The 14,050-nt window shown below is 44.5% G+C and overlaps 1 protein-coding gene across 1 annotated transcript; it reads right to left on the bottom strand.

Moving 5' to 3' along the window:
• Window positions 1-5,745: 5,745 nt before the first annotated feature.
• On the bottom strand, window positions 5,746-7,082 carry GJA8 (gap junction protein, alpha 8, 50kDa). Its single transcript, XM_012643437.1, has one exon. The coding sequence runs from the start codon at window positions 7,080-7,082 to the stop codon at window positions 5,760-5,762; it is 1,323 nt and encodes a 440-aa protein (XP_012498891.1). The 3' UTR covers window positions 5,746-5,759.
• Between the last annotated feature and the right edge of the window lie 6,968 nt (window positions 7,083-14,050).

The following is a 14,050-nucleotide window of genomic DNA, read 5'->3' as shown; positions in this document are numbered from 1 at the left end:
GTAGGCAATGAAGAGCCATTGAAGGATTTTGAGAAGACGTGATAAATCCCAGGCAGAAGCTTTTGGCTTATTTTATTTTGTTATCAATTTATTTTTATCTGTAATGAACAAATTTAAATCTTTCTATAGTTCTCGTTGACATGGAAGCGAACAAACATGATTCTGTTGCACCCTTCCATAGGCCAAACAAGTATACCTTTTATTTTTCCCGAGGTTTGTGTAGAGAAAGGCAGGGAATCAAGTGACCAAATCTCAATTGATCAGGAGAATTTTCATGTCCTTTCTGAACGAGATTCTCCTCTATCCCACCCAGTGGTGTGCTGGCTAGCAAGAGCCATTTGCTTAATTTTCTGGAATTTTGTGAGCCAGTCGTTAAGTACAGTCATTATCAACAATTAAATTATTTCAACTTAAAAAATATATAGAACACAAAGGTAATAAATGCTCAAACCTTACTGCTTTCTAATTATCTTACTATTATTTATGCTTCTGAGGTTTTTTATATCTACTGTATGGTGCATATCCGTTGTATGGTGGAAAAACTTTGTAATATTAATGCTATTGTATATCTTTTCCCAACTCTGGTAGCTTAAAATTGGTAGTGGTAGGAGAATTCAAAGCAAAGAAACTGGCAAACACTACAAATTATAGCTTCTTAACCCTGGAGAAAGCTGGTTGTTATATGTTTACCATATACCACACCCCTGCCCTCCCTTACCCAACTCGCCTTGTTTTCCAGGCCCTCAACTCCAAAGGAAAATGAACTAGAGACTAAGTCAGTCTCTTTACAGTGTAGCTTGGCTTACAGGTCAAAAGAAAAAACAAAGATGATGAAAAGTCAAGTTAGTTTTATTTGCTTTATAACAGTCCAACGTGCGACTATTAGCTCCGACACAAGGATGCGGAGGGTTGGAGAATACAGGACCACCACCCCAAGAGTGCCTCCTTCTTTTGCCAGAGATTTCCCCAGGAAGTTTGTTATGAATGTGTTTCTTAGCTGCATCTTCACTATTCCATTTCACAGATGAAAAAATTTGTAGAGAAAGGCAATGGAGCCATCTCCAGTGGAGCCTTCAGGCAACTTTATGAGTTTTTCTAGAATTCTCTTTGTCTGTTGTGGAGAACTTCCAGAAAGCAGTGGGGCTGGAGACTGTGGTATGTCCCACTGCAATTTGGTGGCCACTTCCAGAGGTGAATACCACCCTCTCCCTGGCTTTGGGAGCTGCAATGTCTACGGCAGTGGAGAGTGAATTGTTTCTCATAGAAGTTTTCCTTTCCTCTCACCCAACTGCTGAACCTAGAATTTTGTTTCCTTTTTCTCCTCCCTTCCCAAGTACATATTTAGTTATAATACACTAACTACAAGAAGGGAAAGTCTCCCGGCCTATTTCACTATCACACACTTACTTCTAGGCACACACTTACTACGTTTTACAGATTGTATTTACACTCAGAAGAGTTTTCCATCCAACCAGGCAAACCTTTTTCATCTAAACTTTGCTAACTTGTGTTGTGCAATCATGGCACACAATATGCATAGAAGTGTAATTCAGGGTCAGGGGAAGGAGTGAGGAGGAGGTTGAGGGAGTGGGCTGGGAGATGTTGTTGGGGTCGTGTGCTCATTCTTACCCTGAGCACTCCTAATGACCCTTCTCAGGAACTGGAGAGGAGCAGGGATTTGCACTAGCCTTGCCCCCAGCCTTCTGCATGGCTTGGACTGAAGAGTTCCGGCATGCAGCTGTGTCAATACCCATGGACCCCCTTCTGCCATGAGTCAGAAACTGTCTCAGGAACTGATGCATCTCTAAACATGAGCTCTAGTATGCTGAGTATCTTTAGCACCACTTTCAGCAACTAAATCTTGCATGATTAAAGATGTTCTTTTTTTGGTAGTATGATTCTTAGGAATTCAGGACTGCTCACCATCTCTCCCTGCCCCAATTCACTTTCTTTGTTTTACTTATTGGCTCACTTTTTGTTAACAATCTGTGCAGCATTTGAAAGTGATGACTGTCATTGCTTCAGTATACATTTTACAATATGGACTTACAAATTTGGATAATGCCTTCTTTCCTTTCCTTTTATTTACAGATTAATGAGTTTTTAAAAAAACTTAAAACATCTTGTGAAGAAGGGGCAGAACTTATCATCCCCAATTAATGCAGAAAAAATTGTCATATAGAGCAGGTAAGTGGCATCTTAGTATCCCTGGAGTCAGTAAGGGGAAGCCAGCACTCCTGACCTGAATGCCAGTGTTCTTTGTGGGTCCCCAGGTCACATTGACCTTCGGGAATATTTGTACAATGCTGTGTTGGATGCTTCACCTGTGCGGCAGGGGACAAGGTCATGGTGAAAAGAAGATAGGCCTTTTATAATGCCCAAAATGCTAGACCAGGGATTACACAGCCAGGCTCAAAACTTTCTAACTGTAGTTTGAGTAACTTTATCCCTCCGTGTCACAGATCTCCCCTGATGGAGGTGTTATAACTGCTATCAAGTGATTAGCCCTTTTCCTCGGGAGGGAGCTGCACTTTTGATGTCCTGCTGTCCAACACGTCTTTTTATTGGTAGGTCCATGTGCTCTAGGGGTTTAAGCTAAGAACCGACTGACTAGGAGTAGGAACTAAAGCTGGACCTAATGGAGCCCAGGAGGATTATAATTCTGAATTGGTCATAATTATTTTCCTCAAAACAGATGCTGAGGGACGTAGCTGTATAGAGTAAGGGCTGCAGATACACAGCTGCTTCTGAGTGGAAACTGGCAGCAGTTGTGTGGTAGCTTAAGCTGGGGCATCTTATTCTAGATGGATCTCACATTATCCTCACATTCTAGAGGATGAAAGTAATTCTCAATCTGTCCCCAGTCATTTCTTAAGGTCAAAGAGCCTCAGGTTCCTAATAAACACATGGGGTTAAGATGCTGTTTTGAGTCTTTTCTGAGAAAACTAATCCCCAGAGTGTCTATTCCACATTGAAAAACTCTCACCAGGTAACTGTAAGGCAGGTTGGGAGGGACAGATGGAAACCACCACCCACCTTTCTTCCCAGTCTCACCGCTGTTGGAGGAATCTCTCAGGGAGTGGCACCATTCAGCAGGCTCCATGCTTGGCAGCCAACTCACTAATCTTTATGACACCCCTGGAGGTAGACAGGTGGCAAATGCCATCTCTAGTTTGTAGACAGAAAAGTGAGGTACACAGAGGTTTAAGGGACAATAATAACAAAGCTACTAAATGGCAGAAATGGAAAGAAAATCCCAGTCCCTTGATGCCTGTGTCTGTTTCTTCTTAAATAGGCTTCCTCTTTTGGGGGGAAGTCTAGGAGGGAAAATGTGGGGCAGAGGCAGGTTTGAGCGCTGAAGCAGGATGCTGCTGCAGCCAAGGAAAGACATTCACTCACACGCTTATGTACCAGCCGAGACAAGGAGACCAGCAGCCCTCACCTACAGCTCTACAACTGGTTCTAAATAACACCACCAGTTTTGCTTAGGACTTTTCTTTTTTTTGGTATTAGGTCCTGGTTGAGATAGACATTTTATTCTGGTAATGATCAAGCTATTCATAAGACTCTTCCTAAAATGGGACTTCAGGAGCGAAACTGTAGGCACAATAGTGCATCCATTGGGGTCAAGAATGCATTCTCCGGTTCTCAGGCCTGAGATTTTATTACTTCTCTCATCATACAGGAGAAGGACTGTGTGGAATAGTGAGATCAAGCAGTAGCCAGAAAGTCACACGTCTATAAGATAAGTATCTCTTCTATTCAACATTCCTCCACTGAAGGTTTGTCACTTCAGGTTACCTAGGTAAAATATATTTTAGCCTTTGTCTTTTAAATGCAAATCTTCCCAGGAGTAATTATCAAACAATCATACCTTAGAATGAATTTAATTTTTAGATCACTTTGCTTTAGAATGTGGCACCAACCAATGGGAATATTGTCATGGGGGAGGAATGGTTTTAGAGAAGGCTTACTTTGGAAAGGCTCATCTAGATTGAATATCTTGAAAGGAAGGTGGTAACCAGAGGTCAGCAAACAGAGTTGCATACTTTGGGATGGTGCTGGTCTGGGGTGGGGTGGGAAGATATTAATAGAATGGAGGCAGTTTTTCTGGGTACCTCTTTTGGGTACCCTGGTGGTCTCCTGTTCAGGTCCTTGCCATATCAACTTGGTCTCTACACCTCCTATCTTATCTTTGGCACTGCAGCCCATGAAGCATAACTTTGGTTTAGATAACCATCTTCATTATCACTTTCTCTCTCTGCTCTAGAAATTGCTTGGCTCTGGGTAAAATTGCTCCTGGTATGAAATGTGTACTTGTACTTGAGGATTTTCCCTGACTGGACTGTATGTTTGAGGTGGGCAGGTTGTGGGGATACAAGAGCAGGAGATCTTCCAGATTCTTCTTGCTCACTTTAGCCTTCATGTCCCTTCCAGGGATGAAACTTGGCCTGGGACTAGACTTTGGGACCCTGGCTATTCGAGCACCCACTCTGTGAGAGGCTCCCCCTGTGCCGCTTTGAAGGCCCTTTTGGTATACATCTCGTGCCTAAGCAAGGCCTGAGTGCTGACTCTCCTTATGGCAGGCCTGTGAGCAGGTGTGTCCGCCAGCTCAGAACTGGGGTTGCTTCCAGTCCCAGATGAAAGGAGGTGTAGATTTTAGGCCGAGCCCTGATGTTGGAAAAGGAGGGTAAAGAAAAGGACCTTTTTTGCTTCAGGGAAAAAACCTGCAACCAGGCCTCAAAGCCTTTTCATTTCACAGTGAGAGGTTTTGGCATCTTGTTCTCTTTCCCTGATAGTACCCAGGGCAGAATTCCAATACCAAACATATCATTGCTTCAGAACCCAGGGGCTACATGACCCAAAAGAATGGTCACGTGAGAACTCTGGGCATCTCCTGGACTGACGATTTAAACCAAATACTCCAAAGCAGTGCAATGAGGTTTGGGAGCCACAGAAACAAGTTGAGACCATAAATAATAAGACCAATTCCATAGGAAATCTGGGCTCATTAGTGTAAGCTGACATTGTGGCAAATTGGTGCCCCACAGGTTAAATTTGGCTCACACACATTTCAATTGGCCCATATGTTGTATTTAAAATTTAGCTGCCAATATTAACACTTTTGGAAATTTCAATGAACAGTTTGGATTTCTGGCTTCTCTTGAAAAATCAGGTGGCCAGGTAACGCTGCAAGGTACTCACTGGCTGCAAGCGAGCAGCAGCTGCCCCTGCTCTCCAACTTTCACAGCCCACCTGTCTCCACTGCATTAGAGTAGGCCTGCATCACCAGTTCAAGTCACCTGCCTGCATCCTGTAGGCTAACGAGTCGGAGATTCCTGACATATGGCCACATAGTATCTGCTAGGGAAGTGCTGGGGAGATAGAGTCTGGCTGAGTTAATGAACCCGACACAAGACTGGTAAAAGGCTATGAGGCAACCACACTTCTGATTGGAAGGATTTCTATGGAGAACTGCTGACAAAATCAGAGTCCCCCATAGCCGCTGTCGTGGAGGAACAAGGAGCCATATGAGACTGGGGAACTTGGATGGGACAATGGGTTTATTTTGGTAGCTCTTATACTGTGTATGGGAAAGGCAGTTTCCTAGTTGTATAGCACTCACTGTTCCAATGCAGTGCCTATCCGACCAGGGGTGGGAGGAAGGGGAGGGAACAAAAGACTCAAATCGTGTTGGCACCTTTTCCTTTCATCTTGCCCTATATTAAACGCCTGAGTGTTTTCTTTTTGGCACCACTTCATACGGTAAGATCGTCTGACCTGGCCCGGCTGCTGGCTTTGCTCAGCCTGCTCAAGGGTCTGGTGTCCTCTGCTGTGAGCTCTGGACAGAGCGAAGGCGTTTTCTCAGCTAGCAGCCTTTGCTTCAACACCACCTCGGCCTGCAGCTCTTCTTTCTCACCCTCCTTGCCCGTTCCAGGGGTCTCCACTTTCTCCCCCTCTGGCACTGCCGAGGTCTCCTGCCCTTCCGCGGTCACCTTCTCCGCTTCCTGCCTCTTCTCTGCCACCTCGGGCTCTGCACCCTCCTCCACGGGCTGCCCCTCCCCCTCCCCCTCCTGTGCCCCCACCTGAGCATAGGAAGGCAGTGTCTCTTGGTAGCCCCGGGACAGGTCCCCTAGGGGTCCTGTGCTGACCTTTTCCTCGAACTGACCGAAGGGCTTGGCAGAAAGTGGGCTGGTCTCCACCATCCCAACCTCAGACAAAGGGAAATAGTGGGACACGATTTTCTCTTCTTCTAGGAGCTGGTAGCCCTTGGCTTTCTGGATGGAGGAGACAGCAATGGAGTGGAGGGATTTCTCGGGCAGCTCCCCCAGCGGCTGCTCCGCAGGCCTCTTGAAGGCAGAGCGGATCGCTTTCAGGCCCAGGTGGCTCATCTCCATGACATTGAGGAAGAGGGACACAGAGGCCACAGACAGCATGAAGAGGATGAAGACGGTCTTCTCAGTGGGCCGCGACACGAAGCAGTCCACCACGTTGGGGCAGGGCCAGCGGCTGCAGCGATACAGCGGCAGGATGCGGAAGCCGTACAGGAAGTAGTGGCCCACGATGAAGCCCACTTCGAAGAGGGTCTTGAAGATGATGTGGCAGATGTAGGTCCTCAGCAGGGTCCCCTCCAGCCGGAACTTCTTGGTGCCTTTGCTGCTGCTGCTGCTCTTCTTGATGCTGCCCTGGTCAGGGTTGAGCGGGCCCCTCTCGCCGCCGTCGCCGCCGGCCTGTTGGCCCAGCTCCTCCGCCTCGCGGTCCTTGCGCTTCTCCTCCATGCGCACGTAGTGCACCGCGTGGCCCACGTACACGAGGGACGGGGTGGAGACGAAGATGATCTGCAGCACCCAGAGGCGGATGTGGGAGATGGGGAAGGCCTCATCGTAGCAGACGTTCTCGCAACCTGGCTGCTGCGTGTTGCACACGAAGTCAGACTGCTCGTCCCCCCACACGAACTCTGCGGCGGTCCCCAGGATGAGGATCCGGAAGATGAAGAGCACGGTGAGCCAGACCCTGCCGATGACCGTGGAGTGCTCATTCACCTCCTCCAAGATGTTCCCCAGGAAGCTCCAGTCACCCATGTCTCACCCACCTAGAGGAGGGAGAAGGCAAAAACTGAGCGGCCACAGTGCAATCCCAAATCATTCTCTTTTTGCTAACTCTTGGGTTACCTCTCCTTTCTGAGTTGCCGGAACAGTCAACGTGTAAACAGCACCACTGAGTGCTGCTTCTGTGCAGGCTGGGACTGGGGACAAAAGAGGCACAGAAGAATCGGCTTGCATCAGCTTCCTCATCTGTAAAATGGATTTAATAATAATACCTGTTCTCATTCACTTCACAAGTGGTCTGAAAGGATCAGTGAGGCAGTATCTGTATAATTTCTTCACCTCCACTAAAAATAAGGATTCATTGTTGACCATAAATAGAAACCCATAGTTACATGAATTTAAATCAAGATCAAGACAAGATGATCTAAGGTGCACGAGACCTAATGCTGAAAAAAATACCCCCTTTTTCAGGTGTCTAGGCCCCCAACAAAATTCTTGTATGTACAAAATTGTCTGTAGCCATCTGTCTTATTTTCAACTTTGTCAGAGTACATATAATAATGATATATTTGAAGGGAAGTGGAAGGGAACTAACATTGAATACCTGCTTTGGGGACCTGTCTCATTCACTGCTATATACTCAATGTCTGACACACAGCCTGGCATGTAGTGAAAGCTTGATGAGTGTTTGTTAACTAACTTGATTGAACTCATGAAAAACCGAGGCTCAAAGAGGCTGAATGGATTGTTCAAGATCAGACAGCTAAATACTCAGAGTTCTGTCTGCCTGATTCCAAAAGCTGGGTTGTTTGCACTACACCATTGAGATAAACTGCCTGCAATCAGAGCTACACAATTCTCTGACTTCTGTACTCTTGACTTATGTTTTCTCTTCTCTAGGTTGAAATCTGGGAACCCTTCTTAATAGCTTTACAAATTGAGGGCAGTATATTTTTATTATTACTCTTTTAAATCCAAAGGACAGAGAGAGTGCTTGGGAAGGAATCATGTCACAGGATGAGGAAGTTCCACTAGAACACTTTTAGCGTCTCACAGAATGAAAAGGTTTCAGGGTCTGTAACATGTGGCTGTTTTAACAGAGCTAAAAATTTGGTTTGTAGAAAAATAATACCATTAAACATGACAGCACATAATGCCCCTCTCACAGCAATGGCTAGTGGAAATGCTATGAACTATGGGGAGATGTGTGCAAAGTGGATCATTCGTCCAGTGCAAACCTGTGACCTATGGTGGACTACGAGCAAAACTTTCACCTCAGCTGAGAACAGTTGCTCCTCCTGCTTGAACATCTCTAGAGTTGTGAAGTTTACTCATCACTGCTCTTACACCAGGGCAAGAGCCCATGTTAGGGGATCCTGCTCTGGGATTCTTCCAGCCATGCTATACCCTATAGGATCGGGAGCCCATGGGACCACCATTTTTAATGACAGTGATATTTGTTAAACACTTGAAAGAGTGAAGAAAAGTGGTATCTTAAATTAGGTGTGATTTTCATCTTTAGAGAGGGAAAACAAAATGGCATTTTAAAGCCTACTTCTAACCTTGTTATTTGGAGCCTGGCCAGATAGTACCAAGTGGCAGGACACTAATTGCAGGCGTGGGCGATGCCCAGCCTGTGCTCTCAGGGCATACACAAACGCCATCTGCTTGTTGGCGAGCAGAGGCCATTCCTCCTCTTGGGAACCCAGAAACTTCCAATTAATTAGGGTATCCTACAGTAGCTTCTCTTCTCCTGGGGAGGTGAGAGCAGCAGGGGCATCCCCAGGGATGAATGTGGCATTGGGAACAGTTCTTGTAGGAATCGGGGATTGAGAATAAGAGGGGGTCCTCTACTCAGAACCAGCAGCCCAGAATACTAGCCGCATGCATCTGCTCTTAACACTCCTCAGACTGTAGTTAAATTTAGTGCCTGCTCTGCAAAGGGTGGCAACCATTCCCATTGCCTTCTGGAAAACAGGTGAGAAACATCACAATCAGGTAAGAAGCTCAAGCATATAGCCCATTGGTGGCAGAGCCAGGATAAAGTTCATTTCTTATCAAACAGTTCAACCTAAATTTTATGTGAAAACAACAATTTGTGTAATTTACTCCTATACAATCAAATCTGGCTTTAATGAACTCTAAATCTAATATCTCACTTATTAATATCTTGCTTAATCTTACTGTCTTACTAATATCTCTCCTCCACTGATATATCAATTCAGTTTTGACAGCCTTATTTGTACTGTACTATATTAGTCCTTTGGAGTTTCTGCATATATTTCACTCATGTACCCACATGAACATGGGTGGGGAGCACAGCTCTCAGCACTATACGTCAACTGGTCTTATTTCCCCCTTTAGGATCAAAAGCTCTTGGAAAAAGGGAACTATTTTGACTTCATCCCCTGGGAACCATCACAACATAGGACAAATCCCTTCACAGAGTGGGAGCTTCATAGATACCGGTGGATGGGACTGGTCTTAACCATTTTAAAATCTGAAATTCTCAATCCCTGAGGGCATGTAATACCAGCATTACTTAGAGTTCAGGGAATTCCAGTCCTCTTGCTGTAGCTAGCAGTGGGGAGACTAAAAACTTGGAAAAATAGTAAATACCAAAAAGGATAGTAAATCACTCCAAAACTAGCTGTTTTGAGACATAAAGCTGCTTATTTTATATAAAATCAAAGATATAAACTGTAAGGGCAATAGTTTTTGACACACGAGTATCTTGCTACATGTTCATGACATAAGAAGTCCCTCCTGACCATCCCATTAGTAATTTCTAAGCTAAAGCCAGACAAGGCTGTGTCCTTCCACGCTCATCCTGCAATGCTAGGATTGTTTGAATGTGATTTTTTTCTTTTTTTTTTGAGACAGAGTCTCACTCTCTTGCCTGGGGTGAGTGCCGTGGCGCCAGCCTAGCTCACAGCAACCTCAAACTCCTGGGCTCAAGCGATCCTCCTGCCTCAGCCTCCCAGGTAGCTGGGACTACAGGCATGCCCGGCTAATTTTTTTTTTCTATTTTTAGTTGTTTGGCCAATTTCTTTCTATTTTTTAATAGAGACAGGGTCTCGCTCTTGCTCAGGCTGGTCTCGAACTCCTGAGCTCAGAACGATCTGCCCGCCTCGGCCTCCCAGAGTGCTAGGATTACAGGCGTGAGCCACCGTGCCCAGCTGAATGTGATTTTTTTAAATGTTCAGTTATAAAGTTTCTTGTGATAATTGAGGGAAAGAAACTAATTTAGGACAAAATCTTTCCAACCCCCTAGTAATTGAAACAAGCCAACTATGCTCTTAAGGCAAGAAGCTTTAGAGGTGCTAAGGGAAAGTGCATTGGGTTCCTGACTTCTAGCAATGAAAATTTAGAGGAAGTCAGATCAGAGTAGCAAGGTGTTCCACTGGAGCAGGGAGAAATCTAAACCGAAGGAAGAATATTTTTCTCATCTTCTTCAAAGAGATAATTGAATTGCTTGTGAAAATTTAGTGAACATGTCTATTATTGATGGAAAATAAACCAGTGGAGCCTCCAACCCATGACATCCATATATTCTTGGGCACATCCCACCAGACAATTATGGCTAAAGGTAATGATTAAAATATCACCTTATGTTTGGGTATCCCTTATCTGTTTATAAATGGTGCAATTCACATATCTTATTTCAGTCCTCATAATAAGCTGTGAACGAGGCCAGTGGCTCTCAGACTTAGATTTCACGGACTAGTATAATAACAACAACAAAATAGGGTGACCAACATAAGGCTGCCAACTCCTTATTTTGTCAAACAAGGACATAAAAAGAAGAAACCTATTAAATTACTATGACTACAGTCTGTTCTCATCATCATTTCATAAAAGGGGATTTTTAATATTAATACTATAAAAACAAAGGACATAAATTCAGAATAAAAGACATTCATATTGGGTTAGAATCTATTATAATAAAAACTCAATAGGTCTATAACTTGGACACATTTAACTTGGTTAGAAAGTTTGCTACATTGTTTACTTCATCACTGTCACATTTTTGTCACAGACTGCTGAAAACTTCATCTGGGGCTGTAACTGTTAGAACACAGATGGATGCTTGGGAACCAGTGAAGTAGGCATTATCAACCCCCATGACCAGGTAGGGAGACAGGCTGGGAGGTTCAATGAATCTCCCAGATGTGAGCCATGGTCTTCTGGCTCCAAGCCAGTATAGCACAGCTTTCTGCTGGCTTTGAAGAGGCAGAACAACAAATGTACATCTGTGTTAACAAGTTCCCCCACGCATTCAGGGGCCACTTCCCACGCTGGTTGGTAATGGAGTATAAATGTGCCTCCATTCTAGTTTCTAGAGCAGCCACTAACCTGTAGCTCTTGTAGACAGACGATGGAAAGTATTCCCAGGAAGAGTTTTATGGTCTTTAGCCACATCTATTTCTGTGTTTCATTAAGTGCTCCAAAACTGAAAATTCTGAGCATGTAGGCTCCCCTACACCCACAGCGCTCAATAATTATGACTGTTACTCCTATTGAAGAATTTGAGTGAGAAAAGTACAAAACCCTTTCATAAATTTGTTTAGGTCCCTTTGGATTTCTGGAGGCACATTAATTTCATTCTGAAAAATGAAAAGACCTTAAGAAGTCAAGCTGTAGTTAGAGTTTGAACATCTCCATCCCCCATCCCCCCAAATACTCTACCATTCCTCTCATTTCCAAAGTCCTGCCAACTCTGAGATCAACTCCAAGAGGGTTTTCAGAGTTGTACTCTTAAGTCCAGCCATACCAGCCCAAGACTGAACTTTAAAGGCAACCTTTTTCCTTTTGCAGAAGACTGTATATGGCCCTCAGATTAGGCTGGGGAAGAAGAAGTAAGGGGGAGGCTACAAACTAATATCATCCAAGGAAAACTTGCCAATATGAGTAGTGTCCCACGGAGAAATATACGCCGTCTTTCTCTCTTGGCGCTCAGCAGCAAAATGGCAACTTTGGCCTCTTTCCTTTGCTGCCTAAAAGCCCACCTCCCACTTCTCTACCCCGCCCCTACTGTGCTGCACGACTGAGCAGATATGACTGGATTGGCCCTGATGGGTAGGTTTTACTGTCCAGCAATATTTTAAGCTCCCAGCCAGACAGCTTTTATGAAGGGAGGGACGTTTGGAAAACAATGGGAGTGAGAGAATGGGAGAGCTGTGTTGGGCACTGAGGGGAGGAGAGTGGGGAAAGCTGATCTGTGAAAGCTTCGTTGGGGCTTCTGCAGCCTCCAAAAGTTTCTTTTAGCAGCAGACTGGCCCTCTACGGTAGGAAACCTTTGGCTTCTCTCCAGAGGGCATGAGCCTAGCGGTGTTTTCCCAAGGCCTTATCGTCAGCTTAGAGAATCTTAGTGATGTTAGGGACAGTAAGAGGTCATCTGTGTACATCCCTCTGCCCCGAGTCAGACTGAAAAAGAGTGGTCGGTCCTTTTCAAAGGACGATATTTCATCTTCTTTTGGTGGTTTGCTCTTGTGTCTCCAAACCTTCAGCAGTGGGATTGTGGGCATTAGAGGCTGGGAAGGGTAGGCGGGAGGGGAGGATGGGGAGAGGCTGCGTAACGGCTAAAAAATTACAGCCAGCGAGGAGGAATGAGTTCTGGTGCAGCACTGTAGGGTGAATATGGCTAACTACAATTTATGGTATATTCTCAAAAATTAGAAGAGAGAATTTTGAATGTTCACAACACAAATAAATGTTAATGTTTGAGGTGATGGATATGCTAATTCCCCTGATTTGATCATTATACACTGTATACATGGATTGAAATATCACTCTGTATCCCATGAATATGTACAATTATGTGTCATCTAAAAATAAAAGGAAAAAATGATTTCTAAAAAGATCCAAAAAATAAAAATAAAAAAAACCCCAAACTGTCAGCAGGACAATCTCCCCCTTTGAAAAGCAGCCCTAACACTCCAAAGAATTCTGGTGCCATTTGTCAAGATAGTAACGTTTCTCACCCCTTTTCACTCATAATTACAAAAGTTTTGAGAAGCTGCAGTTGAATCAATGTCAGCTAACGCTTTTAGACTTTAGTGCCTTTATCTGTTAAATGGGGATATAATGTTTTCGCTCACCAAGAGGCTCTCGAATTTGCAATAACAGTGTCGCTTACTGAGGAATGACGCTTGGGGAGACAGCTTGGAGGGTGTGAACACATGTCTCTGAGGCCTGCTCTCTTCCCGTTCGCTGGGATTGACTATTGCCCTGGTATAAAAAAATGGTTGTTTCAACTACATTTTCCGAACCAAAAAAATTCATCCAACAAGTTTATTTGTGGAAACAATGGAACAAAAATAGCGGAAACTTGGATCATTTTAGGAAACCTGCAGTGTATGATTTCTAAATTGAAGACAACTTTGAGCGTAAACCAGACAAAAAGTCTAAGCAGTTGTTTCACTCCCCCTTGCCCCCCGTCCCCCCTGCAGTCCTGTTTTCCTGTCTTTTCTGGTGTCATGGACATATTCCATGTTGAGAGTGGCAGTTTGAGGGAGGATGGTATTAATGTGGTGTGAGTCCCAAGTTCCACTTTTAATAAAATGTTCACTAGCCCACAACCTTGTTTACTTTAGACTTCTGACTTCTTTTGAAATTCCAAGTTTGGAGGCCCACACTGGCTGGGGCAATGGACTCTAGGGAATCCTTCAGTTAAAAATAGATGGTCGAGTGGATTAATAAAATGTGGTATATGTATACCATGGAGTACTACTCAGCCACAAAAAACAATGGTGATCTAGTACCTCTTGTATTATCCAGGATAGAGCTGGAGTCCATTCTACTAAGTGAAGTGTAACAAGAATGGAAAAACAAGCACCACATGTACTCACCATCAAATTGGTATTAACTGATCAACACTTATGTTCACCTATAGTAGTAACATTCATCAGGTGTTTGGCAGGTGGAGGGGAGGAGGGGATGGGTATATTCACACCTAATGGGTGCAGTGAGCACCATCTGGGGGACGGACACACTTGAAG

The sequence above is a fragment of the Propithecus coquereli genome, unplaced genomic scaffold (assembly GCF_000956105.1).
Source record: "Propithecus coquereli isolate 6110/MARCELLA unplaced genomic scaffold, Pcoq_1.0 Scaffold197, whole genome shotgun sequence".
Taxonomy (NCBI): domain Eukaryota; kingdom Metazoa; phylum Chordata; class Mammalia; order Primates; family Indriidae; genus Propithecus; species Propithecus coquereli.
Note: the sequence above shows the minus strand (reverse complement) of the source record. Positions and strands in the feature narration are given on the sequence as shown.

Bases quoted from the DNA above. Each gene is read 5' to 3' on its own strand.
- GJA8 (XM_012643437.1), bottom strand. From the start codon at position 7,082: ATGGGTGACTGGAGCTTCCTGGGGAACATCTTGGAGGAGGTGAATGAG.